At 43.0% G+C, this 27208-nt stretch overlaps 1 protein-coding gene and 1 pseudogene across 1 annotated transcript; both read left to right on the forward strand.

Moving 5' to 3' along the window:
• The first annotated feature begins 457 nt into the window (after nucleotides 1-457).
• Nucleotides 458-6002, forward strand: LOC149290526 (uncharacterized). The gene is made up of 3 exons (XM_089489383.1): nucleotides 458-751; nucleotides 1556-1676; nucleotides 4912-6002. Exons 1-3 carry the CDS (start codon nucleotides 689-691, stop codon nucleotides 5640-5642), a joined length of 915 nt encoding a protein of 304 aa, XP_089345509.1. The 5' UTR covers nucleotides 458-688; the 3' UTR covers nucleotides 5643-6002.
• An 11353-nt stretch (nucleotides 6003-17355) lies between these two features.
• Nucleotides 17356-18355, forward strand: LOC149290527 (uncharacterized; annotated as a pseudogene).
• The last annotated feature ends 8853 nt before the right edge of the window (nucleotides 18356-27208 follow it).

Here is a 27208-nt window from a genome sequence, read left to right on the forward strand (position 1 = left end):
CTGGTTTGGCCAATGGGAAAATGAGAGGCCACCAGGCCAGAAAGCCTGACCCAACAGAAACCTCTATAATCCAGTGTTGCTCCAGGTGGAATAAGACTACAACTGGCCATACACTGACACAGGTCCTGCCATAGAGTTGTGGAAACTATCCCGCATGGCCATTCCATGCCTGGTGAGAGTGCTGGGTGCGAGGTATTGGAGAAGCATCCAGCTTTGTTTATGTAGCCAGAAGCAAAATGAAGACATCTTCCTCTGAGGGCCACTGGGGAGGTCAGGAAGTTCCAGCAAATGATGCACTCATTTCACATCTAGCTACGGGGACATAACCAGGGCCTTCTCCAATTCCTCATCCCCTAATCCCCCACCACTCTAAGAAGGCATGTAGTATCTGTTGTGTAGGGGAGCTGCAGTGAATCTATGCTAGGTCTGGGGAGCTTTGTTTGGTGCAGAGGGAGGAAGCAAATGCCCACCTCTGCATTGGCCCAAAAGAGGCATATGTCATCTGTGTGTGTCACCAGCAGGATGCTGTTCTCTGTCTCTTTGAGTGCTGCAGGGTTTCTTACCAAGCCAATCCTAATCCTGGTCCCCTTTCTCAGGAACTTCATCTCGGCTTCCTTGTACACGGCTTTCGGGCCTCTCTTGCTGGAAGTGACCAAGTGCAGGGCCACCAGGACCCCCTGCCCTCCTGATGGCCAACACAGAGGCCAAGCGGAGGAAGTTGGGCTCCAGCAGAAAGAGGCTGCACTCTTTGGTGAGTCACTATCCTAATAGCTTCATCTGTGTCACTGCTGGGCCAATTTATGAAAGGGAAGCAAATAAAATACTGGCCGAATTTGGCAGAGACAGTCCTGGTTAATCCTCTGTGACCCCATTATTTCAAGGGCTTTTAAATAGTCTGGTTTCTCTCTCCTCCTTTTACTTTCCCCTTTCTTCAGCTCATTTCAATATCTGCATAAGGAGTGCCAAGGAGTTTGCACCCCATCAATTCAAAAGTGGGGAGAGGAGAAGAAAGAAGGGGGCAGGGACTTTCCTTTCTTAGGAGCCTGAGGGAAAAGCAAACTGCTGTGCCCTTTCCTGCTTGTGTGATCTTCCTCTTCCATCTTCACCATTTTCTTGTGTTGCTTGCCCACATGTGTTTTGTTTTTCCCATCTGTGAAATGTTGGGAGAATGTCTCTGGATATAAATTGGGGGTGGCCCCGTGGCCATCAAGTTCACAGGGCTCCCCAGAACTGCTTTTTAAAAATGACATTTGCCTCTGAAATTTGGCAACAAATGGCTAAATGTACTATAGGTGTTGCGATAGTCAGTATCCTAATCCATTATCAATATCCCAGCAATATATTGTTTATTATATTGTATATTATATTGAAAGAATTTGAGACAAACTGAATCTCAAAGGCAGTAGCTTTTTTCTTGCTAACAGAATTTAAAGTTCATTTCCTGGACTAAATTCTGAGGTTATCAAATAATTTTGGGATGCATCGTGTGCTCCCCCCCCCTTTTTTTTTTTTTTGTATTAGTCATTCTCTGAATGAAGGCTATTTTCTATTGCAGGTGACCTTTGCGGATGTGGCAGTACATTTCACTCAGGAAGAATGGAAACTGTTGACAAAGAAGCAGAAACATATGTACAATTATGTGATGATCGAGAATTATGAGAATGTGGCTTTTGTGGGTAAGGAAGCTGAATTCATTGCTCTTCCTATAAAGACTGAGGGCCCTTTCATACTACATTATCATGGCACTATGATTCCACTTTAGAATCATAGACTCATAGAGCTGGAATAGACCACAAGGACCATCTGGTTCCACCCCTTGCCATGCAGGAATACACACTGAAAGCATCCCCGGTAGATGGCAACCCAGCCTTTGTTTAAAGACCTTTAAAGCCTTTCAAAGAAGTGCTTTAGAAATTAATAACAACAACAACAACAACAACAACCATAATGAGACACCACCATGCTCTGAGGGAGGATATTCCACTGTTGAATAGCTCTTACTGTCAGGAAGTTCCTCCTAATATTTTTTCCCTGTGCCTTGCTTCCATTGTTCCGTGTCCTTTGCTCTAGAGCAGCAGAAAGCAAGCTTGCTCCCTCCTCAGTATATCTTCAAATATTTGAACAGGGTTATCATATCCACTCTTTAACCTTTTCTTCTCCAGGCTAAACATTTCCAGCTCCCTAAACCACTCCTCATAAGGCTTGATGGTTACCAGACCCTTCACCATTTTCATTGCTCTCCTTTGGATACACTCCAGCTTCTGAACATTTATTTTGAATTGTGGTGACCAGAAGTGGACACAGTATTCCAAGTGGGCCCTGATGAAAGCAGAATAGAGTTGCACTATTACTTACCTTAAGAGTTGAAAAACTATAAGGGCCATCCAGTCCAACCCCCTGCCATAACACTATACTCGCATTGATGTAGACTAGGATCACATTGGTCTTTTTAGCTGCTGCATCACACTGTTGGCCCATGTTCAACTTGTGGTCTACTAAGAATCCTAGATCCCTTTCATGCGTAGTTTAATTGTGATAGCAACATCCTGTAGAATATTTGAATTTGTACTTTAGTGAGGCACTATTGCTCTCCATTTTCTAGGGATTCTAAATATCGTATCTTAAACTGGCAATTCTAGGATTTTGTGGGAAGGAACCATGGAGAAAAATGTTTTTTTGGCTCCAAATGCTCCTCAGCCCATCCCTGACCAAGTTTGCTGCCTTTCTTGGTGCCTCCTACAGCGTTTTGCGACTCTGGAGAGGCTTCTTGTGTAAAATGGCTCCCTTGACCCTGCAGTGGCTCAGAGAACAGGGGCAAAGGGGATGCTGTCGGATATTGAGGGGCAAAATATTATTTATCATCCCCCAGGGAATACCATGTGGGAGTGCCCTTGAGATCCCCTGGGTGGCAATGTGACCACACACCCATCAACAACAGTAGTCCATCCCTGTCTTAGAGATGTTTTAAGGCTGCTCTCTGGCACTTGACCCTCACCAAAATTGGAGTCCAGGTCCCAATCCCCCTTGCTCTGCCTTTCCCAATTAGTTATTTGTATATTGATTATCCTTCCTTTCTCAACAAATGGGCCTCAAAGTGTTCCTTTTATGCATCACACACACTCTGTGGGTGTGTTTCCGTCTGTGATAGAGAGAAGGAGGGAATGTGAAAAACAGAAAGGCAGGGAACAGATGGTGAAGGTGAGATGCTGAAGCAGTGCAGATGGGCAAGAGGGAAGGTTGGAGAGCGGAGGGAGAAAGGGAAGGGGATCAGGCCTCTGGGATCCAGGAGGGGAAGGCAGGACGAAAGTCAGGATCGCCTAGCTCTGTGCGGAGAGGAAGGGACCTCTGGGAAGGGCCAGGAGAGGGGCCTTGGGGATTGGGAGGCAGCCACCACCTCACAGATTTTAAGGACTGGATTGAGTGAACTGGTGAGAACAAGGCTCAGGCCCTTGTTTTCAGACATATTAAGGGGCTCCATTTAGCAGTTATCAACAATGTCTATGAAGAGAGGAAAGGCGACACAAAAATTCCCTTTTCTCTAATGTTTTTGTCCAACCTGAGTTTGCTTAGCTCCATGGTTGATTCCAGAGGCCCTTTGTTACCCAAAATGCTGGAGTTTGGTAAGGACACCCGCAAGTGTGATGCTTTTAGGGAAGTTTGGTACGTAGCTGTAAAGAGAGGTATAGTTTGGTTGGGACAAGAGTGACCTCGGGATTCAGCCCAACTATACCAGGCCCGGAAGCACACAGAACTCCAAAGGCATTTGAAATAGGTTTTATCTTTTATTTAGGGGAAAAGCAACACACACACATGTAAGGGTTCACACACATGCACAAGAACTAGATAACATGTGGGAGTGGTCAAGAGATGTAAGACTTTCATAATGGTAATACTTTACATAGGCGGATCTGGATTCCAATTGCTGAGGGTTTCATATGGGAAGAGAAGTCAGGAGCTGCTGCGACAAGTGGGGTTGCCGAGTGCATTGAGGTGCTTAGCCATGTAAACCAACAGATTGTGTGTCTGTGATTGGACTGGCATCAAAGAACAGCTATCCAGGGTAGATATTTATACTGTAATTGTTGTTTGGGAGCAGAAACTGAGTGTCCAAAAAGGTTTAAATCGCTTTAGAATGTTTCCTGGGTGGAAGAATGGTCTGAAACCAAATTGAATGCAATGGGTGCTTGATGGAAATATCTCAGACAAAAGCGATTAGCACACTGGCTCTCAGATCCATCTTGGCTCAACAATAACATAACAGAGTCGGAAGCAAATATCCAGATATAGATATTGGCAATGCACTGACCACTTTTCACACTGAAAAATAAGTCACAAACACAGTTGATTTCATCAAAATCCTTGGAGATTCTCTCTCTTGAGTTGCAAAATATTACAAATATTTGCAAGCTCTCCTCCTCGACTTCCATCAACTTCACCATCTCTTGTACACACAACACCAATCCAATACACACCAATCCGCATGTGAGCTGTATACTGTATTGGTTGTGAGTCATCTCCTGGTGCCAAACAGCATGAAGCATCCTCTGCAGTTAGCTTGCATCATGCCTTGGGCTCTGACTCAGGACTCTATGGCAGTCTCACAGGATATGATGCTACCTGGCAATCAAAGTATTTTTGCACATGGTTAATGGAATATTTTTTTCAAAAGTCCTTTGTATGAATATCTCCTTCCAGTGATTCCCTTAAGGTAGACCCCATTCTTTGCTAGCTCCTATGAGTAAGGATGCAACCGTTAAATGGATTTAGGGGCATAAGCAGCGGGGTCATGCTTGGGTTACTCACAGCAACTTTATTAATTTAATCTATAATAAGGAGGGGTTAATCATGGGGTAACACCCTCCTCTCTTTACTCTGATTTCCATTCTCATCTGTCATTGTTCTTCTTTACAGAAAAACATTTGAGTCATGAGAGAGTCTACACAGGAAAGAAGTCACATAAATGCCAGCACTGTGGGAAACATTTTGCTTACAAGTCAGTCCTTGTCATGCATCAGAGAGTCCACACGGGAGAGACACCATACACATGCCAGCATTGTGGGAAATGTTTTTCTCAGAAGTCACACCTACTGAGACATCAGAGAGTCCACACCGGACAGAAGCCATACAAATGCCAGCATTGTGAGAAATGTTTTTCTTTGAAGGCAGACTTAGTGAGACATCAGAGAGTCCACACAGGTGAGAAGCCATACAAATGCCAGCATTGTGAGAAATGTTTTTCTTTGAAGTCAAACCTAGTGAAACACCAGAGAGTCCACACAAGAGAGAAGCCATACAAATGCCAGCATTGTGGGAAATGTTTTTCTTGGAAGTCAGTCCTAGAGATGCATCAGAGAGCCCACACAGGAGAGAAGCCATACAAATGCCAGCATTGTGGGAAATGTTTTCCTTGGAAGTCAAACCTAGAGACACATCAGAGAGTCCACACAGGAGAGAAGCCATACAAATGCCAGCATTGTGGGAAATGTTTTCCTCGGAAGTCAAACCTAGAGACACATCAGAGAGTCCACACAGGAGAGAAGCCATACAAATGCCAGCATTGTGGGAAATGTTTTTCTTTGAAGTCAAACCTAGTGAAACATCAGAGAGTCCACACAGGAGAGAAGCTACACAAATCCCAGTAGTGAACTAATTATTTTTGTCAATAAGAAATACAAAAAATATCTTTTCCATCCAATGGTGCTAAGAAAAGGCTCTTGTGATTTTGTTTGTAAGGTTTGTCTGTCCATATGTCTGTTTATCTTTTAAAGTAGTATTTTGTTAGATTTAGATTTTAATTGCTGTTAGTATAGATAATTGCTTTAGTTTATAAATTTGGCTGGGGTGTGTGGGTTGTGGTATAGGTTAGGTAGATGGGGGCTGGGATTTGCTACAGCTGGATAGAATACTTAAGGGAATGATAGCTTTTGCAATGTGTAGGATGTTGACTGAAGAAAGTTGGAGGACGGTATTAACAGAAAGGGATAGTTTGTGGGAATGGGAAAGGGGGCCTGAGGGAACTGGAGGTGGGGCTAGGTTTGGAAAAGGGTGATGTTTTTAGTTTTGGGGTTTTAATGTATTGTTTGTATTGAAGTGGGCATTTCTGATTTAAACACTGAATTTCTATGTGTTCTGAATAAAGTTCTTTGCTGTTTCAACACACTGGACTCTTTGATGCACAGAAGCTTTGAACTTGCCCAAACTCACCCTTTCTTCTCTTCTCAGTCCTGAGCTCCATTCCCAGCCATAAGAGCAGCAGGGGCAAACACCCGCCCACCCACCCACACAAATATACATTATACGCAGAGAGAGCTATATTTCAAAACTAGACCATTCCTTTCTTGCCTTTCCCTCCTGAGTCCAGCTCTGCACCTTGGGCTGCATTGCAGTTTCCTCAAAGGAAGAAAGGAGCGAAGGAAGGGGAGGCTGCTGAACCCCCAGCGCATACCTTCCTTTCTTGCAAAGGCCGCCAGCAGAATAAGAAGCATCATCTAGGCCCTGACAATCCCTGCGCATGCTGAGGAAGGGACTGTGAGGCCATATGCGCACGCGCAGTCTCAGCTCCTGAAGCCATTGCTGGCCTCACAGGAGGGAGGGAAGGGGGAGAGCCCTCATTCATTCACAGGAATGGCTGGAGGGTCTTCTGGGGGGCCCTTTGGGGGTTATAAGAAGGAAGGAAGCCCTTCTTCTCCCCCCAAAGAAAGGCAAGGGACCTGCCAGGCCTCCTCTCCCTCTTTCCTTCCCTGCCCCCTCCTCAGGGGATTCCTTGGGGCCCACGTACTTGTGGGGTTATTATGAGAAGAGAAGGCAGGGGGGACCCTTGGAGAGAGAAATGGCCATGGAGGGGAAGGGGCTCCAAAGGAAAAAGGGGCTTTGAGGAGCCCCTTCCCTCCTGGAAAGTGGGGCAGAGGAGAGACCATCCCTTCTGATGCCTCATTTGGGGAAGGGTTTTGTGCCAAATAGAAAGCATAACAGAGGATAGGGTTCAATAGCATTGGAAACAACATTTTCCGGGTGAGGGGAGTTTTCTCTGGAGTCCTGGGGGGAGGGGGCTCTGGGGGGGGGGAGAAGAGAAGAGCCAAACTTTAGGTCAAAGCTAAGAGGAGGGAGACAGGGGAACCTCAAAGCTCTGGCAATCCCCTAGAAACCTGGGAACTAGGTTTAGAGGTCCTCCCTTCATTCCAAATGCCACTGCCCTGGTCTTGAAGGGAGAGAAGAACCAGAAGTACCTGCTTGACTTGATCCTCTTCCCCACTGCCATTCCCTTCTCTTTTGTGTTGTGTCTTTTTAGATAGTTAGATGAGGGGCAGGGAATTGTCTAATTTACTATCTGTAAGCTGCCCTGGGATCCTTTGTGGCTGAAGAGAAAAGAATAAATACTTTAAATAAATAAGTATAGAAGCAACAATTCCCAAATTACTGTGTTATAGCATTAGCAATATAGAATGTACACTTCTGTACCACTTGTCAGTGCACTTAGCACTCCCTAATGGTTTACAACCTGTAAGCCAATTGCCCCCAACAAGCTGGCTACTCCTTTGACTGACCTATGAAAGGATGGAAGGCTGAGTGGACCTTGGAGCCTTGCCTGGGATCGAACTCACAACCATGGCTGCAGCACTGACATTTAACCACTGCACCACCAGTGCCCCAGGTTCTCCAACATCTTCTAGTCTAGACAATTCACCATCTCCCTTCCTTTCTTCTCTGCGTGGCTAATGTAGTATTTCATTGTTGTATGCCCTTTAAGCAAAATAACCAGAGTGCAATATTGCTGCAAACTTCATTTAATTCCAAAATATAACACAGTTGGAATATTCTGAATAAACTGAATAAGGATATCAGATTATATTGTACTGTTTACAGACTCCAGTCTGTCATTTTCACATCCTATACACGTTGTTAACTGCCCTTGAACTGGTCCCGAGGCCCCCGACTCATGCTGACCCTGTGGATGAGACATCTCCAAGACCCCTGTCCTCCATTTCTCTGCTTAGGTCCTGCAGATTGAGGTCCGATTATTGACTCTACCCATTGGGCATGCGGTTTCCTCTACCTTCTATATTTCCTAGCATCATTGTCCTTCCTAATGAGTCATGCCTTCTTGTGATGTGTCCAAATACGACAGGCTCAATTTAGTCATCTTGGCTTCCAGAGAGAGTTCTGTCTTGATCTGCTTTAGAACCCCTTTGTTTGGCTTTTGGGCTGTCCATGGGATCCTTAGCACTTTTCCCCACCATCGCATCTCGAATGAGTTGATTTTCTTCCTGTTGGCTTTCTTAACTGTCCAGTTCTCACATGTGTATAAAGTGATGAGGAATCCCATGACTTGGACGGTTCTAGTTTTAGTGCTCAGTTGTTTATCTTTAGGATCTCGTCTAGTTCTTTCATCGCTGCCCTCCCCATTCCTAGTCTTCCTCTGATTTCTTGACTGCAGTCTCCATTCTGATCAATGCTTGATCCAAGGTACAAGAACTCTTTAACTATTGTGATTTCCTCACAGTCTAAGTTGAATTCATGCAGATTCTCCATGGTTGTTATTTTTCTTTTCTTTATGTTCAGCATTAATCCTGCCTTTACACTTTCACATCAGCCCTTTTCACATCATATACAAACAATTACTCGAACATCTAAGCAAAGGCCTGACTTTCAGTGTCACACCATTGATCACAACACACACAGTGGTTTCATGGGCACATACATGTCATCACACACCTCATCCCTTTGCTGTTTTGCTTCTTTGTGTGTGAGGATCTGTTTCTCTCACAATTTTTCTTCCTCGCTGGTTTTTTTCTTTCTATCCCCACGGCTTTTCTCTCTATTAATATCCCACTTCACTTTCTCTCTTTCTCTCTCTCCTCTTCCTCCCTATTTTCTTTTTGTATGAGAAAAAAGAAACTACGTTCCTGACTCTCTAAGATTTATCTCTCTCTCACACACACCCAAGTCAATAAGTGCATGTCTGCATCCATTTGGAAAATGGCCAATATGCCCACTGCTACTCCCCCCCCCAAAAAAAACGTGGGAGATTTCAGGCGTCTGTAATGAGAAGTAACATCCTTGATAACAACATTACACATTATAACTTTTGTAGATCAGAGAGTGACCTGGTTTACACAGAATTCAACCCAGTACATGAATGAGCCACATTTTCTTTCTTTAATATGTTTGTTGCACTTACATTCCTGCTTTTCTCCCAAAATGGGATACAAGGTGGCTTACAAGCATTTTTAAAATATTCAACTAAAACATTAATTTACAAAAGCTATAAAGAAATTAAGTGGCAGCATTGAAAACATGACTAAAACACTGAAAACAAAAATGTATTTAAAACAGTTCTTATATATATAGTCTATATCTACAGAGAGAGATAAAGGTTCTTCTGGAAGCTTCCGTGAGAAGGAGATATAAGGCCTGAGAGACCAAGAGACAGTTGGGGGAATTGTGTCGGTTGGAGATCGAGAGAGAGAGTTAAAGAGCGGATCTTGGAAGTTAGTCTCAGAATTGGACGCTTAGGTCTATTTGTTTATTTAATAGCTTCTATGAATTGAATATTATATACTTACAAATATTGTACCTGAAAGATTCTTAATATCTTGTATGACTTATATTTCATTTATATTTTGTTATTTATAGTAAATATCTCCTTGGAGTATCTACTACTCGATGCTCCTTTTACACATGTCTTGGCTCAGTTGATGCTTGGGAAGATCAGTAAAGAAGGAGAAATAAGGTTCCTTAACTGGTCCCAGTGAAGTTTAAGGGAAACCCTTTTATAATTCACTGGATAATGGCAGCGGGATTTCAGGAATTTAAGGGTCTGCTGGACTAAAACCATGATGTCTAAATGTCTAATGAACAATTTGTAAGCCACTCTGATAGCCTTTTGGCTGAATAGAAAGGTATAAAATTATTATTATTATTATTATTATTATTATTATTATTATTATTATTCCAGGGCCGCAGTTTGGCTGCTTGGACCACCGGAGATCATCACAGAGAGTCATTTGGAAAAGCCCATCTCACTCCAGAAAATAAAGGTACTTGAGGAGTTTGCACTCTACGTCTTTCTGTAATAGTAGCTACACAACTGATAATAGCATTTGGGACATTTAGTCATTTAAAAACAAATATGGCGGATATAAGTGCTGCTTTAAAACCTCTTTCCATCTGCCAGCTTTGCGCTGGTTTTGGGGGAAATGAGAAAGTGTTGGGAGGGAGGGACTGCCAACAGAATTAGGAGATGCATTGCAGGCTATGGACAGTTTGCGGCCAAGAAAGGTCTAAAAGACACGGCACCAATAGTCCAGTCTGAGAGCGCTTTAACTGTCCTGGCCCAGTGCTAGGGAATCCTGGGAATTGGAGTTTATTGTGGCACCAGAGCCCTCTGACAGAGAAGGCTCAATGTCCCACAAAACTACATCTCCCAGAATTCCCTAGCACTGAGCCAGGGCAGTTAAAGCAATCTCAGATTGGATTATTGCTGCAGTGTGTTTTGGACTTAGGTGACCCTTGGCAAGTCACACTCTCTCAGCCTCAGAGGATGGCAATGGCATCCCCTCTCTGAATAAACCTGCCAAGGAAACCCCATGATAAGTTTGCCTTAGGGTTGCCATAAATTGGATTAGACTTGAAGACACACATGAAGAACAGAAAAAAGTCTGCTATTATTACTCAGGTTGTACATGGGAATGGGAGGCAGTGTGGTACAGTGGTTTGAGTGTTGGGTTACAACTCTGGAGTCCAGGCTCCAGTGCCCCACTCCTCCATGAAACCAGCTGGGTCCCTTGGGCAAGAAGTCACACTCTCTCAGCCTCAGAGAAAGGCAATGGCAAACCACCTCTGAACAACTCTTGCCAAGAAAACCCCAGGGAAGGCTCCCCAGAAGTCGGCAATGACTTAGAGCCACTCCACAAAAAACTACAAAGCCTCAAGAAAGAGCCAGTGTGATTTAGTGGCTGGACCATTAGACTATGACCCTGGAGCCCAGGGTCCGAATGCCCTCTTGGCCACGGAAATCCACTGAGTGACCTTAGGCAAGAAGTCACACTCTCTCAGCCTCAGAGGGAGGCACTTACTAAACCACTTCTGGACAAATCTTGCCAAGAAAAGCCTTCAATGGACTTCCCTTAGGGTCACCATAAGTCAGAAACAACTTAGAAGCACACAACGACAACAAGAGCAGTAACAGCACTAACACAAGGCAGCTTGGGAGAAAAGAAGGAAGGAAGGAAGAAGGAAACTAACAAAGAAAGAAAGAAGACTTGGGAGTTGTAGTCCTCGGTTGAGAGGGATTGGAGGGGCTTTACTGCAGGGCAGGACCAGTGTTGGTAAGAAGCCTCAAACTTATTTCCTGGCATGTTTTACCAAAATCCATGGAATCCACCCCATATTACACGGAATATTCAGTCAAAATCCCTTGAAAGTTCCCGTAATGTTAATAATAATAATAATACTAATAGGATTTATTTATATTTTTATTAATATGGTGGATCTTTAGCAAATAAATGTAAACCTAATTGAATAAAAATAATTGTAACTTATTTCAACTCTCAAAATTACCATTGGACCAAACAAAGAATCTTTCAGTCCTTCTAATACCTTTAAGATACTTATTTGGACATGAAGGGGGGCCAGGAAGATTTATGCAAAATAGAAACGTGTTCAGCTGCAACCGCACTGCAGAAATAATCCAGTTTGACACCCCTTTAATTGCCCAGGCTCAGTGCTATGGAATCCTGGGAATTCTAGTTCTGTGAGACATTGAACCTTCTCTCTCAGCAAACTCTGGTATGATAACAAACTACAATTACTGGGACTTCATAGCACTGGGCCATGGCAGTTAAAACGGTATGAAACTGGATTGTCTCTGGAGTGAAGATGCAGCCTGAGTTGGTTCCAAGACACACTGCAGAAATAATCCAGTTCAAGACCACTTTAGCTGCCCTGGCTCAGTGCTAGGGAACCCTGGGAATTGTAGTTTTGTGAGAAAGAGCTCTGGTGCCACAATAAACTACAATTCCCATACATCTGAGGGAGTACGCTTAAGTCTAGGAAAGTCATGCTGCCAACTTTTCTTTTAGTGAGTCTCAAAGGTGCTACACGATCGATCTATCTATCTATCTATCTATCTATCTATCTATCTATCTATCTATCTATCATCATCACCATTATTATTATCATTATTAAATTCAAATGCAGCTGAAAAAGTGGACTTAAATTGGCAATGCTGATATACTGTAGAGACTCGTTCTCTGGGGCTGTGATCTGGAAGCGTGGAGGCAATTCCCTTCTCAAATCAGGGAATCCTGGGAATTGTAGTTTGTTGTGACACGTATGTATATATACAGTATATGTATGTGTATATATGTCTCTCTGTGTGTGTGTGTGTATATAATGTGTGTATATGTGTGTCTGTATGTCTCTCTCTCTCTCTCTCTGTGTATCTGTGTGTGTTTATGCATGTTCAACTGAGGACTCAGAGAAGGTTCTAGAACATACTCCATAGTCACAAACAGCACACAAAATGGCTGCCAGAACACAAAATGGCCGCCAGTGTGGCTGGGGCTCCAGGGTCCCTCAGTCCCTCCTGCCTTGTTCCATATTAACTGCAGGAGGAGCCTGTGAGGGTGGGGCAGGGGGCGGGGCCTTCCAGCTCCTCTGCCCCCATTGGCCAGAGTGAAGAAGGGGAGGAGCTTCTGCCTCTCTATTTAGCTCTGCGCGCGGAAGAGTGAGTGAGAAGGGGACAGAGAGACAGAGGGAAGGAAGGAAAGAAAGAAAGAAAGAAAGAAAGAAAGAGAGAGAGAGAGAGAGAGAGAGAGAGAGAGAGAGATACAAGGAGGAAGGAAGGAGGCAGAGAGAGAGGGGAGAGGGAGCAGAGGGACAAGGCCTGGAAGTTGTAGGTTTCACTACTGCACTGAGGCCTCCAAGTGCTGAGCCAGAGGTGGCCATTTTGTGTTCTGGTGGCCATTTTCTGCTGCTTGTGACTGTGGGGAATAATATTCCGGAACCTTCTCTGAGGCCTCAGTTGAACAGAGGCCTCTCTTTCTCTCCTGAGGCTCCAGAGTCAGAAGGAGGCCAGGTTCCTTGGGCAGAAAGGGAGGAAGTGTGTCTCTTTGTGTGTCTTTTGTGTCTCCTTTCTGAGAGGGTTTTCTTATTACACAGCTCTGCTCCTTCTGGGGAACATGGGTTTTAAAGGGATCGGAAATGGAGATGATAGTTTTAATACAAGCCTTATTCTTCTTCTTCACAAACATTGGGCTTTGGCTTCTAAGAGGAGGCTAGTCCCCCAAACAAGGCCAAAAGTGGCTCCTTTGGGAGGTTTTAAAAGTCTCCCCAGTTTCCTTATTAATAGATTTTCAGGGAAGAAGGAAGGAGACAGACCAGAATAACTCATATTACCAAGAATGAAACATAAAACAAACAACAAAAATAAGGATTATAGACTAAAACAAACTACTTAATTTTTTAAAGGAAAACCATTATTAGGAGGGTAAAAACAAGACATCGGTGCTTCTATCCTTTTACAATCGACTCAGGATGTATCTGCACTGCAGAAATAATCCAGTTTGAAACTCCTGGCTCCATTCTATGGAATCCTGGGATTTGTAGTTTGTTGTGGCATGAGAACTCTCTGGCAGAGAAGGCTAAGTGTCCTAAAGGTAAAATCCCAGGATTCCATAGCACTGAGCAGTTAAAGCGGTGTCAAAGTGCCTTATTTCCATAGTGTGCATGCAGCCTTCTTCTGAAAGGGGCTGATGCTGGGGAAAAGCACTGGGGACCTCTGCAGGTTTCAGCAGATGGTTTATTTATTTATGATGCACTGATTTCACATCTATCTATGGGGACATAACCAGGGGCCTCTCTAATTCCCCATCCCCTAATCCCCCCCCCCCCCACTCTAATAAGGCATGGAGTATCTGTTGAGTAGGGGAGCTGAAGTAAATCTATGCTAGGTCCAGGGAGCTTTCTTTGGTGGAGAGGGAGGAAGGGAATGCCCACCTCTGCATTGGGCCAAAGGAGGCATTTGTCACCTGCGTATGTCACCAGCAGGATGCTGTTCTTTGTGTCTTTGAGTGCTGCAGGGTTTCTTGCCAAGTCAATCCTAATCCTGGTCCCTTTTCTCAGGACCTTCATCTCGGCCTCCTTGGACACGGCTTTGGGCCTCTCTTGCTAGAAGTGACCCAAGTGCAGGACAACCAGGATCCCCCTGCCCACCTGATGGCCGAAACAGAGGCCAAGCAGAGGGAGTCGGGCTGCAACAGAAAGAGGCTCCTGAGGTACAACAGCTCTTTGGTAAGTTGCCATCCTTACTATTAGATTCATCTATGTCTGGTCCGGCTCATGAAAGCAAGCAGAGAACATACTGTCCCAGTTTGGCAGAAAGAGTCCTGGGTAATCCTCTGTCACCTCATTTTTTCAGGGGCTTAGAACATGTCCTATTTCTCTCTCCTCCTCCCACTTTCCCCATTCTCCTCAGGTCAGTTCAGTTGCTGAAAAATTTGTTCCAAGTTCAAAAGAGTGTTCATCCCTTCCACTCAAAAGAGGAGAGAAGGGAGGAGAGGAGGAAGCAGGGTCTTGCCCTTGCCAGGAGACGGAGGCAAAAGCAAACTGCGGTACCCTTCCTCGCTTGTGTGATCTTTATCATACAACTTTGTCCATCTTGACCACCTTCTGGTGTTGCTTAGCCACATGTGTCTTGCTTTCCCCATCTATGAAATGCTGGGGGATATGGGAGAATATGTCTAGGCCTAAATTGAGGGTGGGCCCAGTGGCTCAAAGACCCAGAGCACTCTCCAGAACTGTTTTTAACAATGAAATATACCTCTGAAATTAGGTGAGATATGGCTAAATGCACTATAATTCATTGGTGACTAAATGTACTATACATGTTGGGATAGTCAGTATCCTAAACAATCAATAATATACCAGAAATGGCCTAAATTATATTCTTTATTATATTGTATATTATATTGATAGGATTCGAGACAAACTGGATCTCAAATGCTGTAGCTTTTTTCTGGCTTGCAGAATTTAAAGTTTATTTCCTGGACTGAATTCTAAAGTGATCAAATAATATTTGCAATGCACCATGTGCTTTCCTCCCCTTTTGTTTAGTCACTCTCTGGATGAGGGCTATTTTCTGTTGCAGGTGACCTTTGCGGATGTGGCGGTATATTTCACCGAAGAGGAATGGAAAATGTTGACGAAGAAGCAGAAACTTATGTACAGTAATGTGATGATAGAGAATTACGAGAATGTGGCCTTTGTGGGTAAGGAACCTGAATCCATTGCCCTTCCTGTGAAGAGTGAAGGCCCTTTCATAATTCACTGTCAGAGCACTATGATTCCCCTTTAGAATTATAGAATCAAAGAGTTGAAAAAGACCACAAGAATCATCCGGTTCAATCTTCTGCCATGCCGGAATAGACATTCAAAGCACCCCCCAAGAGATGGCCATCCAACTTCTGTTTAAAGACCTCCAAAGAAAGAGACTCCACCAAACTCTGAGGGAGTATATTCCACTGTTGAAGAGCCCTTACTCTCAGGAAGTTCCTCCTAAAGGTTAAGTGGAATCTCTTGTCCCTGTGGCTTGCATCCATTGTTCCATGTCCTTTTCTCTGGAGTAGCAGAAAGCAAGCCTGCTTCATCCTGAATATGACATCTCTTCAAATATTTGAACAGGGCTGTCATATCCACTCTTAACCTTCTCTTCTCCAAGCTAAACATACCCAGCTCCCTAAGTCGTTCCTCAGAGAACATGGTTTCCAGACCATTCACCATTTTGGTTTCCCTACTCTGGACATGCTCCAGCTTCTCAACATCTGTTTGAATTGTCGTCCCAGAACTGGACACAGGATTATTGCAAGTGAGCCCTAACCAAAACAGAATAGAGTGGCACTATTACTTCCCTTGATCTTGACACTATGCTCCTATTGATATAGTCTAGGATTACATTGGCCTTTTTAGCTGCTGCATCACACTATTGACACATGTTCAACTTGTGCTGTACTACAATTCCTAGTTCCCTTTCACACGTAATTTAATTGTCATAACAACTTCCTGCGGAATCATGAAATTTCTAGTTTTAGTGAGGCACTATTGTTCTCCACTTTGTAAGGTTTCTAAATATCAAATCCTAAACTGCCAATTCTGGAATGTTGTGGGACGCAAGTGCTATGCTTTTAGGGGAGTTTGGTACTTAGCTCAATAGAGCAAAATAGTTTTACTGGGGCAATAGCGACCTCTGGACTCAGCCAATCTATAGCAGTTCCTGAATCAAACAGATCTTCAGTGGGATTTGAAATAGGTTTTTGTGTTTTATTTAGGGGGAAAGCAAAACACACAGACACATACATATAAGTGTTCACGCACACACACAAGAACTAGGTAACAAAGGTGGAGTGGTGAATAGATGTAAGGCTTTGATAATGATGATACGTTATCTATCCAGATCTTTATTCCAATTGTTGAGGATTTGAAATAAGGAGAGATCAGTAGTTCCCATGACAATTGGGGTTGGTGAGTGCATTGAGGTGTTTAGCCATGAAAACAAACAGAGTGTCTATCTGTAACTGGACTGACACCAAAGAACAGCAAGTCGGGGCTGATATTTATACTGAAATTGGTTTCTGCTTGGGAGCAGAAACTGTGGGTTCATAAAGGTTTATATCACTTTAGAATATTTCCTTTGTGGGGGAAGAATGGTGTGAAACGAACTGAATGCAAAGGGTGTTTGATGCAAATACATCAGACAAAAGGCATTAGCTCACCGCCTCTCAGATTCTTGTTGGCTCTGAATTTTGATCGCGTTCACAAGCCAATGTACACTACAATCTGAGGGTGATGCACCAAATACAGCTCAAAAATATCATAGCAGAGTACGGACGCAAATATCCAGATATAGGCATTGGCAATGCAATGACCACTTTTCACACTTAAAAATAAGACACAAACACAGTCGATTTCATCGAAATCCTTGGAGGTTCTCTATCTTGAGTTGCAAAATAATGCAAATATTTGCAAGCTCTCCTCTCCGACTTCCATCAACTTCACCATCCCTTGTACACACAACTCCGATCCAATCCACTCCAATCCTCATGTGAGCTGCATACTGTATTGGTTGTGAGTCATCTCTTGGTGCCACATAGCATGAAACATCCTCTGCAGTTAGCTTGCATATGCCATGTGCTCTGACTCAGCAGTCTATGGCCGTCTCACAGGATATGATGCCACCTGTCAATCAAAGTATTTTTGCACATGTTTAATTAAATATTTTTTTTCAACAGTCCTTTGACTATCTTCTTCCACTGATTCCCTCAAGGCAGTCCCCATACGGTCTCCTCTTTGCTAGCTCCTATGAGTAAGAATGCAACCATTCAATGGATTTATGGTCATAAGCAGCAGGGTCATGCTTGGGTTACTCATAGCAACTTTATTAATTTAATCTCTAAGAAGGAGGGATTAATGAGGGCTAAATCATGCGGTAACACCCTCCTCTTTTAACGCTGATTTTCAGTCTCATCTGTAATTGTCCTTCTTTACAGAAAAACATTTGAGTTATGAGAGAGTCCCCACAGGAAAGAAGTCACATAAATGCCAGCATTGTGGGAAATGTTTTCCTTTCCAGTCAGTCCTTGTCATACATCAGAGAGTCCACACTGGGCAGAAGCCTTACAAATGCCAGCGTTGTGTGAAATGTTTTTCTTCGAAGTCAAACCTAGTGAAACATCAGAGAGTCCACACAAGAGAGAAGCCACACAAATGCCAGCATTGTGGGAAAGGTTTTTCTCTGAAGTCAAACCTAGTGACACATCAGAGAGTCCACACAGGAGAGAAGCCATACAAATGCCAGCGTTGTGTGAAATGTTTTTCTCGGCAGGCACACCTAATGATACATCAGAGAGTCCACACAGGAGAGAAGCCATACAAATGCCAGCGTTGTGGGAAAGGTTTTTCTCAGAAGTCAGACCTAGTGAAACATCAGAGAGTCCACACAGGAGAGAAGCCATACAAATGCCAGCATTGTGGGAAATGTTTTTCTCGGAGGTCAAACCTACTGACACATCAGGGAGTCCACACAGGAGAGAAGCCATACAAATGCCAGCATTGTGGGAAATGTTTTTCTTTGAAGTCACACCTAGTGAAACATCAGAGAGTCCACACAGGAGAGAAGCCATACAAATGCCACCATTGTGGGAACGGTTTTTCTCAGAAGTCAGACCTAGTGAAACATCAGAGAGTCCACACAGGAGAGAAGCCATACAAATGCCACCATTGTGGGTAATGTTTTCCTCAGAAGTCACACCTAGTGGACCATCAGAGAGTCCACACAGGAGAGAAGCCACACAAATCCTAACATTATATTTGTCAATAACGAATACTACAAATATATTTTCAATCCAGCAGTGCAAAGAAAAGGCCCTTGTGATCTTATTTGTAAAATTTCTCTGTCAATATTTCTGTATGTTTTCAAGTTGGATTTTGTTAAGTTTAGGTTTTAATTGCCAATACTATAGATAATTGCTTTGGGTTGTCAGTTTGGCTGGGGATTATGGGTTGTGGTATAGGTTAGGTAGATGGGAGGTTGGGATTTGTTGCAGTTGGTTAGAATAGTTATGGGAATTATAGCTTTGGCAATGTTTGGGATTTTGGCTTAAGAAAGTTGGGGGCAGGTATTAACAGAACGGCTAGTTTCTGGGAATGGCAAAAGGGGGCCTTGTTACCTGTGGGGCAGAGACTGTGGGAATTGGAGGTGGGGGCTAGGTTTGGAAGAGGGTCATGTTTTAGGTTTTAGGGGTTTTAATGTATTGTTTGGATTGGAGTGGTCAGTTCTGGCTTAAACACTGAATTTCTATGTGTTCTCAATAAAGTTCTTTATTGTTTCAACTCACTGGACTTTGATGCACAGAATTTCTGAATTTGCCCAAAAATGACCCTTTCTTCTCTCCTCAGTTCTCATCTCCATTCCCAGCCATAAGAACAGCACAGACACACAGACACAAACATTACAGGATACACAGAGAGAGCTATATTTCCAAAGCAGAACCTTCCTTTCCTGCCTTTCCCTCCTGAGTCCAGCTCTGCACCTTGGCCTCCATCGCGGTCTCCTCAAAGGAAGAAAGGAGGGAAGGAAGGGGAGGCCACTGAACCCCGGCGCATACCTTCCTTTCCCACAAAGGCCGCCAGCGAAATAAGCAGCAGCATCTAGGACCTGGCAATCCCTGCACATGCTGAGGGGGGGCCTTTGGGAATATATGCACCTGCACAGTCTCAGCCCCAGAAGCCATTGCTGCCCTCACAGTCTGTTCTGAGGGAGGGAGGGAAGTGGGGAGAGCCCTTGTTCATTCAGAGGAATGGCTGGAGGGGAGAAGCCCCTCTTCTCCCCCCAAAGAAAGGCAGGGGTCCTGCAAGGCCTCCTATCACTCTTTCCTTCCCTGCCCCCTCTTTGGGGGATTCCTTGGGTCCCGGGTACTTGGGGAGTTATTATGAGAAATCAAGGCCAGTGGGACCCTTGTGGAAAGTGGGGCCGAGGAGAGACCCTCTCTTCTGATGCTTCATTTGGGGAAGAGTTTTGTGCCAAATAGAAAGCATCGCACAGGATAGGATTCAATAGCATTTTTCTTGGGGGAGGGGAGTTTTCTCTGGAGTCCTGGGGGAGGGGGCTCTGGGGGGAGGAGAGAAGAGCCAAAATCCTCTTGGCCAAAGCCAAGAGGAGGGAGACGGAGGGACCTCAAAACTCTGGCAATCCCCTGTCAACCTGCGAAGTAGGCTTAGAGGCCCACAGGATCCAGATTGGGCATCCTCCCTCACATACTTATCTTTTCCTTCACAACAACCCTGAAGAGGAGGACCAACAGAGAGACTCACAGCTCCAGAAACATCCCCCGCCCAGTTCTGGGAGCATACTGAAAGTGCTTTTGACCCCCTTGAAGAGAAGTTGTTGTTGTTGTTATTATTATTATTATTATTATTATTATTATTATTATTATTATACTTTTTCCTCAATGGAATCAAAGAGGATTACAGTAATAAAATAACATACAATTTAAGAAATACAATTACAATTCCAAACCCCCAACCCTTCTCCCAATTATAAAAACATTAATCAACCCTTAAAAATCCTGAAGGAGAGGTGGGAGGGCAGGAACGATATACATCAATAGCAATTTCCATCACACTAACGATGGCAAGGGTAAGGGTCATGGGGAGGGGGAGGCAAGTCAATAGATCTCATCTAGTCTGGAAAGAGATCCATCTTAATAGCCTTTCTAAAGGCTTCCAAGGTGTTAATAGGATGGATCTCATCCGGAGGTCGTTCCAGAGTGAACCAACACCTTGGATCTTTCCCGGAAACTAATGGGCATCCAGTGGAGGGATTTAAGAACTGGTGTAATGTGGGCAGTTCTAGAAGAGCCCGTAACCAACCTGGCTGCCATATTCTGTACCAATTGAAGTTTCTGAACTTGGCACAAGGGTAGCTCCATGTAGAGTGCGTTACAGAAGCTGAGCGCATGTACTACTGTTTCAAGGTCTCCCTGCTCCCCGCCCCATGTCTCCGAATGATCTCATCCAGCAGCTTCATGTAAATGTTGAATACCATTGAGGACAGAATCACGCTTTGAGGGATGCCCAACTTGAGCTCCCTCTTGGACGAACAACTGTCCCCAAGTGACAGGAATCTGCCCGAGATATAGGACCTGAACCACTGGAAAGCAGTGCCCCAATTCCCAACTCTCCCGTATGTTCCAGAAGGATACTGTGGTCAATGGTATTGAAGGCCGCTGAGAGGCCTTCAATAGCACCAGCAGGGTCAGACTTCCCCTTTTCAAAGAGCTGTCGATGCTCAAACGGAGATCACCGACTAAGGCGACCATGGCTGTCTCAACTCTGTAACCCTTCCTAAATCCAGTTTGAAATGGATGTAGAAAAATCCATTTCTTCCAAGACTCCTTGGAGTTGAATGGCAACTGCCCTCTCGATTACCTTGCCTAAGAATGGTAAGAGCCAAACTGGCCTGTAATTGTTTCTGTCCAGAGGGTCAAGGGAAGGCTTTTTTTAGAAGTGGTTTAACCACCGCCTCTTTGAGGCAAGATGGAAGAAAGCCTTCCCTGAAAGATGCATTAGTTATATTTCTTAAGTACCATCTTGATGGTATCTCCCCCCTGGATGGCCAGCCAAGACGGGGAAGGATTGAGAGAGCAAGTCGCCTTTTTCATACTCCCAAGGAGCTTGTCCACATCCTCTGTACTAATGACTCAAACTGATCCCGAATAACAGTATGGGCGGAGGCCCTGGATATCTCTCCTGTCGCCTCTGTCATAAGGCCGGCATCCAAATCGGCTCTTATCTGAGAGATTTTGTCTGTGAAGTAGTTATTAAAAGCATCACAGCAGGCTTTTGTAGGTTCTAATAAAGAGTTCAGGGTTCTGGAAGCTATATATTAAATGGGACAGTGTTGAAAAATATGTAGTTTGGCAAATGGGTGATATAACCCAAGAAAAAGGTTTAGTTCACAGAGACTGGAAGAATCTTAAAGTAAAAGTTGAAAGAATAGATGTGTATATGCAGAACATGTTCACGTCTATAAACTTCACTGTCAAACATACTGGTGGCGACCAGATGACAGACAAGCGTTGGTGGGACCCCAAAAGCCATCAACCAACTGGAAAAGGAGATTCAACAGAGGGAAAAAGACCAAAGATTGTGATGAACTATCTAGAGAATGGGATGATTTTGATAAGGGACACTTTACGGTCTACAGAGGAAGATGTAAAGATTGCTCAACGCACTCAATGAATGTGGTCCAGTGAAACAGGAGGAAGCCAAGACTTTTTACTAGATGAGGTGTTAAGTCCACAGCCGGTAAAAAGAAACACGTGGTCAGTTACAAGGACTGATCCAGAGAAGACTCCTGAAAAGGACAAGGATATAATTGAGTTGATAGACTAGAAAACCAATATATTGTAGTTTGCCATTAGTATAATGGAAGATAAAATGTTTTCAAAACCATACTGGGAACGGGGCAAAGTAGTTGGAGATAATGCTCCATCAGCCTTTAATTCAATAAGAGAAAAGGGTTAAAGATTAAATATGTTTGATAAAAACATTTAAATGGAACATATAAAGATCTAAAGTTGGAGGAAAAGGTTATTTAAGTGTTATTAAAATATTAAAACCCAACAAGTGATAAGGGATATGGATATAATATGCTAAACGTATAGGAAAATGATGGTAAGTTGTTATAACAGGTAGAACTGATATTAGACATATGTTTAAAAGGGGAACATACAGGAAAATACCAAGATGTTTAAGTTGGAAATGGTTATTGATAAAACAAGTATATGAAATATATCACATGTGTCACCTGATGTGTGTATAATGTTATATATAATGGGTAAGTATAATTGATAACTGGGAGTTCCTTGGACCTTAGAACTGTTTGGTTCTGTGTCTCAATGAACCTATTAAAGGGGGGAGGCGTGTGACGGACTGACTTACAAACCAGCCAATCAGAAGCCAGAGACTCTAAGCCAATCAGGTGCTGGCTGAGGAGTTTGAAGATTCCGCTTGGCAGTTGGGTGGAGTCAGTTAGGGTTTGCAATCCTGAGGGATGAAGCGGGAGTTCAGTGGGAGATAGTGATAGAGAGGATGGGAACGGCAGAGTCCAAGAGAGGACTGGGTTCCCATAGTTCCTGAGGGATGGTTACTTAAGGAACTGCTTTGTCCAGAGAGGGACAGGATTAGTTCTGGAGAGTCTAGAAGAGAGACTCAGGGGAACCAGACTCAGGAAGAGGGCTTTGGCTTACATCATTTATTGAGTGATAGTATAGCCTGTGTGGCGGAGTTATTATTGTTATTATTACTATAGAGTTAAAACCAGACCTGTATATAAATAACAAAAGAAGACAGAGTAACAACTCCATGTCAAAGATACCTTTGCCTATTCTGTTTTAAAATAAACTTATATTCTTGTTTAACCAGCCACTTGGTCTGTGTTTTAAAATCCATCCACACGACTGTCCTTCAAACACCCAAAGAAGTGTCGGGTCAAAATAGAAGAGAGGATTGTGAATCGTTACATCATCTATTAGAGATTTAAATCTGGATCTAGGTCTTTTCCTGCCCAGATGAACTTTTACAGGTCCTTCTGCCGTTCTAAAAATGGTTTGTCATTAAGAAGGATAGTATAGTCTGAAATGAAAATAGTAATTTAGGCGGTACGTTCATTTTAACTGCCCTGATCCTACTCAAGAGGGATAGGTTGAGTTTAGCCCATCTATTGGGATCTTGTTTGATATCACCCCATATTTTCTTGTGGTTGTTTTTAAAGAGGTCTCGGTTTTTAGAGGTGAACTCAACACCTAGATATTTGACCCTTTTTTCTACTTTAAAGCCAGTCTCCTCTTGTAGATTTTCCTGATCCTTCTTTTGTTAAATCCATTGGTAAAATTTTTGTCTTATCCCTGTTAATCCGGAAACCCAAATGCTGTCCATATTCCTTTAATTTATGAAGTTGGGGATTAACACTTTCTATTGGGTCAGATAAGTATATCACCACGTCGTCTGCGTATAGTTTAAGTTTCAACTCTTCCTGTTTTATTTCCAGGCCTTTGGTCTTCTTATCTTCTTTAATGCTAGGACTCAGAGTCTCTAAAGTGGCCATAAATAACAAAGGTGAGAGGGGTATCTCTCTTATCATCCCCATGAATAATAAGTCTCAATGTTTGTTTTCTATAGATTGCATCTATCCAGCTTATAAAGTTATCTCCTAGAACCATGTTTCTTAAGGTTTCCAACATGAAGTTCCAATTAACTTCATCAAACGCCTTTTCGGCCTCAAGAAAAATCATAGCTGCTTTTTAATCTGTTTTCTTCTCATAGAAGTCTATAATATCCAGTAAATTCCTCGTGTTGTTTCTAAGGTGCCTTTTTGGGAGGAAGCCCCTTTGGTCTCCGTTTATGATATTTTGTAGGGTTTTTAAAAATCTTTCTAAGACCATTGCACAGATTTTATCATCGTTGTTAAGGAGAGAAATCGGTCTGAAATTTTTGACCTCCAGCACTTCTTTACTTTCTTTAGGAATCAAAGGCGGGTTACATACTGCCATTTGGGACGTCCCCAGGACATCCCAGTTTAAAAAGGGGGCATCTCTTCTAGATGCCCTTACTCCTGTTACGGACTCTGTCTGTAACAAATGGCAGCGGCTGTTCCACACGGCCGCTGCCATCTTGACGTAGCGCTTATGACGTTTTTGGACATTTTGGAGCTTCTTTTTTGCTCCGCAAGGGAGTCGCACAGTTTGGCCGCTGCGGCTCCCTCGCGGAGCAAACAACAGCGCCGGCAAACAAAGCGGCGGTCTGTAAAGCACCAAAGTCTCATTTAGTCTTCATATCAGTTCCTTAGGTTTATTCTTCAAAGACAATAAAATTGGATTGTGATCCAATAGGATTTTTGGCAAGGTTTCTACTGCTTCCACCATTGTGCTAATAGTTGGGGAAGTCAAGAACATATCTATTCTCCACCAGGATTGATGGGTGTTTGAAAAGAACGTGAATCCCTTAGACAGACCCTACTTCATTCTCCAGTATCTTCTAACATGAAGGCTTCTTTTAATTCAAAGAAAGATTCCGGCAATTTCCCTTTCTTATATAAGTATATTTTGTTGTCTGCTTTTTTATCTATCTGCGGGCATATCACCCCACCCCAATCTCACATCATTAAGGTCCTATAGCAAATATGGTCTGGCATTTGTTTTTTCCGTTTTCCAAAAAACAAGCCATTATTTCCTAAGGGTACATAAACTCCCACCATTAGGATCCTTTGGTCTTGTAAAGTAACTTCTACACCAACCAAGTATCCATTGGGGTCTGAGAATACCTCTTTATATTCTCATTTATCCTTTACATATATCACTACACCTTTTTTCCTCTTTTTTGAGGCTGCTATGTATTCTTTCCCCAATTTGTCATTTTCCAACAATCTTATATCCTCTTCCTTTATATGGGTTTCCTGAAGGCAAATGACATCAACTCTCTGGCCTGTTACAGACAGCCAAAATAAAGCTGCTTCGAGTCACTTTGGAGGTATGGTATTTCAATGATACATGCGTCCTAAGAATCCAAAGGCCACACCAAAGCCACACTCCAGTCCTAAGGACTGGAGTGCAGCTTTGGTGAAGCTTCCAGACTGTTAGGACTCATGCATCATTGAAATACCATACCTCCAAAGTGACTTGAAGCAGCTTTATTTTGGCTGTCTGTAACAGGCCTCTGTTTCCCTCAATAATGAAAAAGTTTACCTTGTTTTTTGGGCTGTTAATTCCTTTAACATTCGATGATAGGAGGTCCGTCTTCTCCAGTTTCATCCTCATATTCTCCATCTATATCGTCCTCTCTTGTGTTTGGATCTGGTTTCCTAACCAATTCTCCTTCTTCTGTTTCTTCTTCTAAGCTCTCTTCCTCCTTTTCCTCTTCTCCTTTTCCAGGGTTGTTTATTTCTTCTTTCTGACTGTCCCCTTTATTAAGTTCTTTTTCATTCTCATGTAGAAAATGTCTTTCTTTTTGTACCGAGTTGATTTGGTATCTTTTTTGCTTGAATTTAAAAGATAGGCCCTGAGTTAGTTCCCATTTGTAGTAGATCCCATTGCTGCGCAAAATCTTAGTCAGTGGCCCATATTCCTTCCTCTTCCTTAACAGTTTCCCAGAGATATCTTTAAACAATAAAATTTTCTTCACTTTTCAATCTTGAAAGAAAGTGTTGTTGTAGAATTACTTCTTTCATTTGAGTCCTAACAAAATAAATCAGGATATCTCTGGGCAGTCTCTTCTGTTTTGCGACCCAGGAGCTTACTCTAAACATCTTGTCCACCTCAAGGAGAAAAGGTTCATTATCCAGGTCCATAAATTCAGCCAAGGCCAGTATTATCTTTTTATATAGATCTTCATCCTTCTGTTCGGGAAGACCTCTTATTCTAAGACATCTCTCCCTAAATCTTTGCTCTAATTTAATTCTTTCTGCTGTATCTTCAGTATGTTCTTCTGTTAATCTCTCTATCTCTTTTCCCAATTTTTAATATTCTTCCTCCAGGAATGTCACTCTTTCCCTGGTTTGTGTTAATTCTGATGTTATCTTTTCCAGAGAGTATTTATGTTAAGCAACGGGGTGGACATTAAACCAACAGAATCCCCAGACTTTCCCTAGTCTTTAAGCTGAAATAAATACATTCGATGTGGTCCATCTTACGGATAGGTATCCTGGCCAAAGGAAGATTGTCTTTATGGACCAAAGCGACGTCGCTTTACCTGCTCAAAGACTGAGAACCCGGCTGGTAAGGCCTGATCCCAGGAGGCTGAGCTATCATCACCCAGCCAGGTCTTCCTGAAACAATCCAGCTCAGCCTCTTCATCCAGTAGGAGATCATGGACTATCTGCAGTGTATTTTTGACTGACCTGGCATTACACAAGAGCAGGGAAAGGTTCTGTGGTTGGTTTGGTATGCTCTCCAGCTCTTTTGGGATAGCAGGGAGAATGGAAGGGGAGAGAGAGATTTGTCAGGGTCCTAATTGCAGCCCCTCTTGCAACACAAAAGGCAATACTTTGAAAAAGGAACAGCTTTTATTGAAAAAGAAGATACATGCAATAGAAGTGACTTTTTTTGTCAGGAATGAAAGAAAGTATGTATATACATTTCACTTTTATAACCATATCAATTAACCCCATCCTATAACCAATAAAGCTAATTAATTAGATAGCCCTTCATCCGGGATTCTGGCAGTGTTTCTAAAAACAATTAAGCTCTCATGTGCCTTTTCTCAACCACTGCACCTGTGGCCTTGTACCACAGAACTCAGCGACACAATAGTTTTAATTAACATTATGGCTTAACAATATATATATGAAACCCCATCAATCCCAATCTAATATGATACCATATGAAAATATAATAAGCATAAACCCATGACAACATATTACAATATAAAAATACCAATAACTCTCTATGTTCCCCCTCCTTTTACAGAGACCAGTCTTTTAAACTCCAGCTTCTGTTAGAAGGGTGATTCCCACACATTCCAATCCTAGCAAACAAGAACATACTTTAGCCATGATCTCTCTACCTCTTTCTAGTATCTTCTATTAAAGCACATATTCAAACATATTATTTCAACCCACCATAAATCCCATTTATCTTAACTCTAATTTAATCCTAAA

This window comes from Sceloporus occidentalis, unplaced genomic scaffold, assembly GCF_023333645.1.
Source record: "Sceloporus occidentalis isolate IW3139 unplaced genomic scaffold, rSceOcc1.0.p SCAF_39, whole genome shotgun sequence".
In the NCBI taxonomy this organism is placed as follows: domain Eukaryota; kingdom Metazoa; phylum Chordata; class Lepidosauria; order Squamata; family Phrynosomatidae; genus Sceloporus; species Sceloporus occidentalis.

Coding starts and splice junctions, on each gene's coding strand:
- LOC149290526 (XM_089489383.1), top strand. CDS start 689: ATGGCCAACACAGAGGCCAAGCGGAGGAAGTTGGGCTCCAGCAGAAAG. Junction 752..1,555: donor GAAAGAGGCTGCACTCTTTG/GTGAGTCACTAT, acceptor TTTCTATTGCAG/GTGACCTTTGCGGATGTGGC. Junction 1,677..4,911: donor TGAGAATGTGGCTTTTGTGG/GTAAGGAAGCTG, acceptor TCTTCTTTACAG/AAAAACATTTGAGTCATGAG.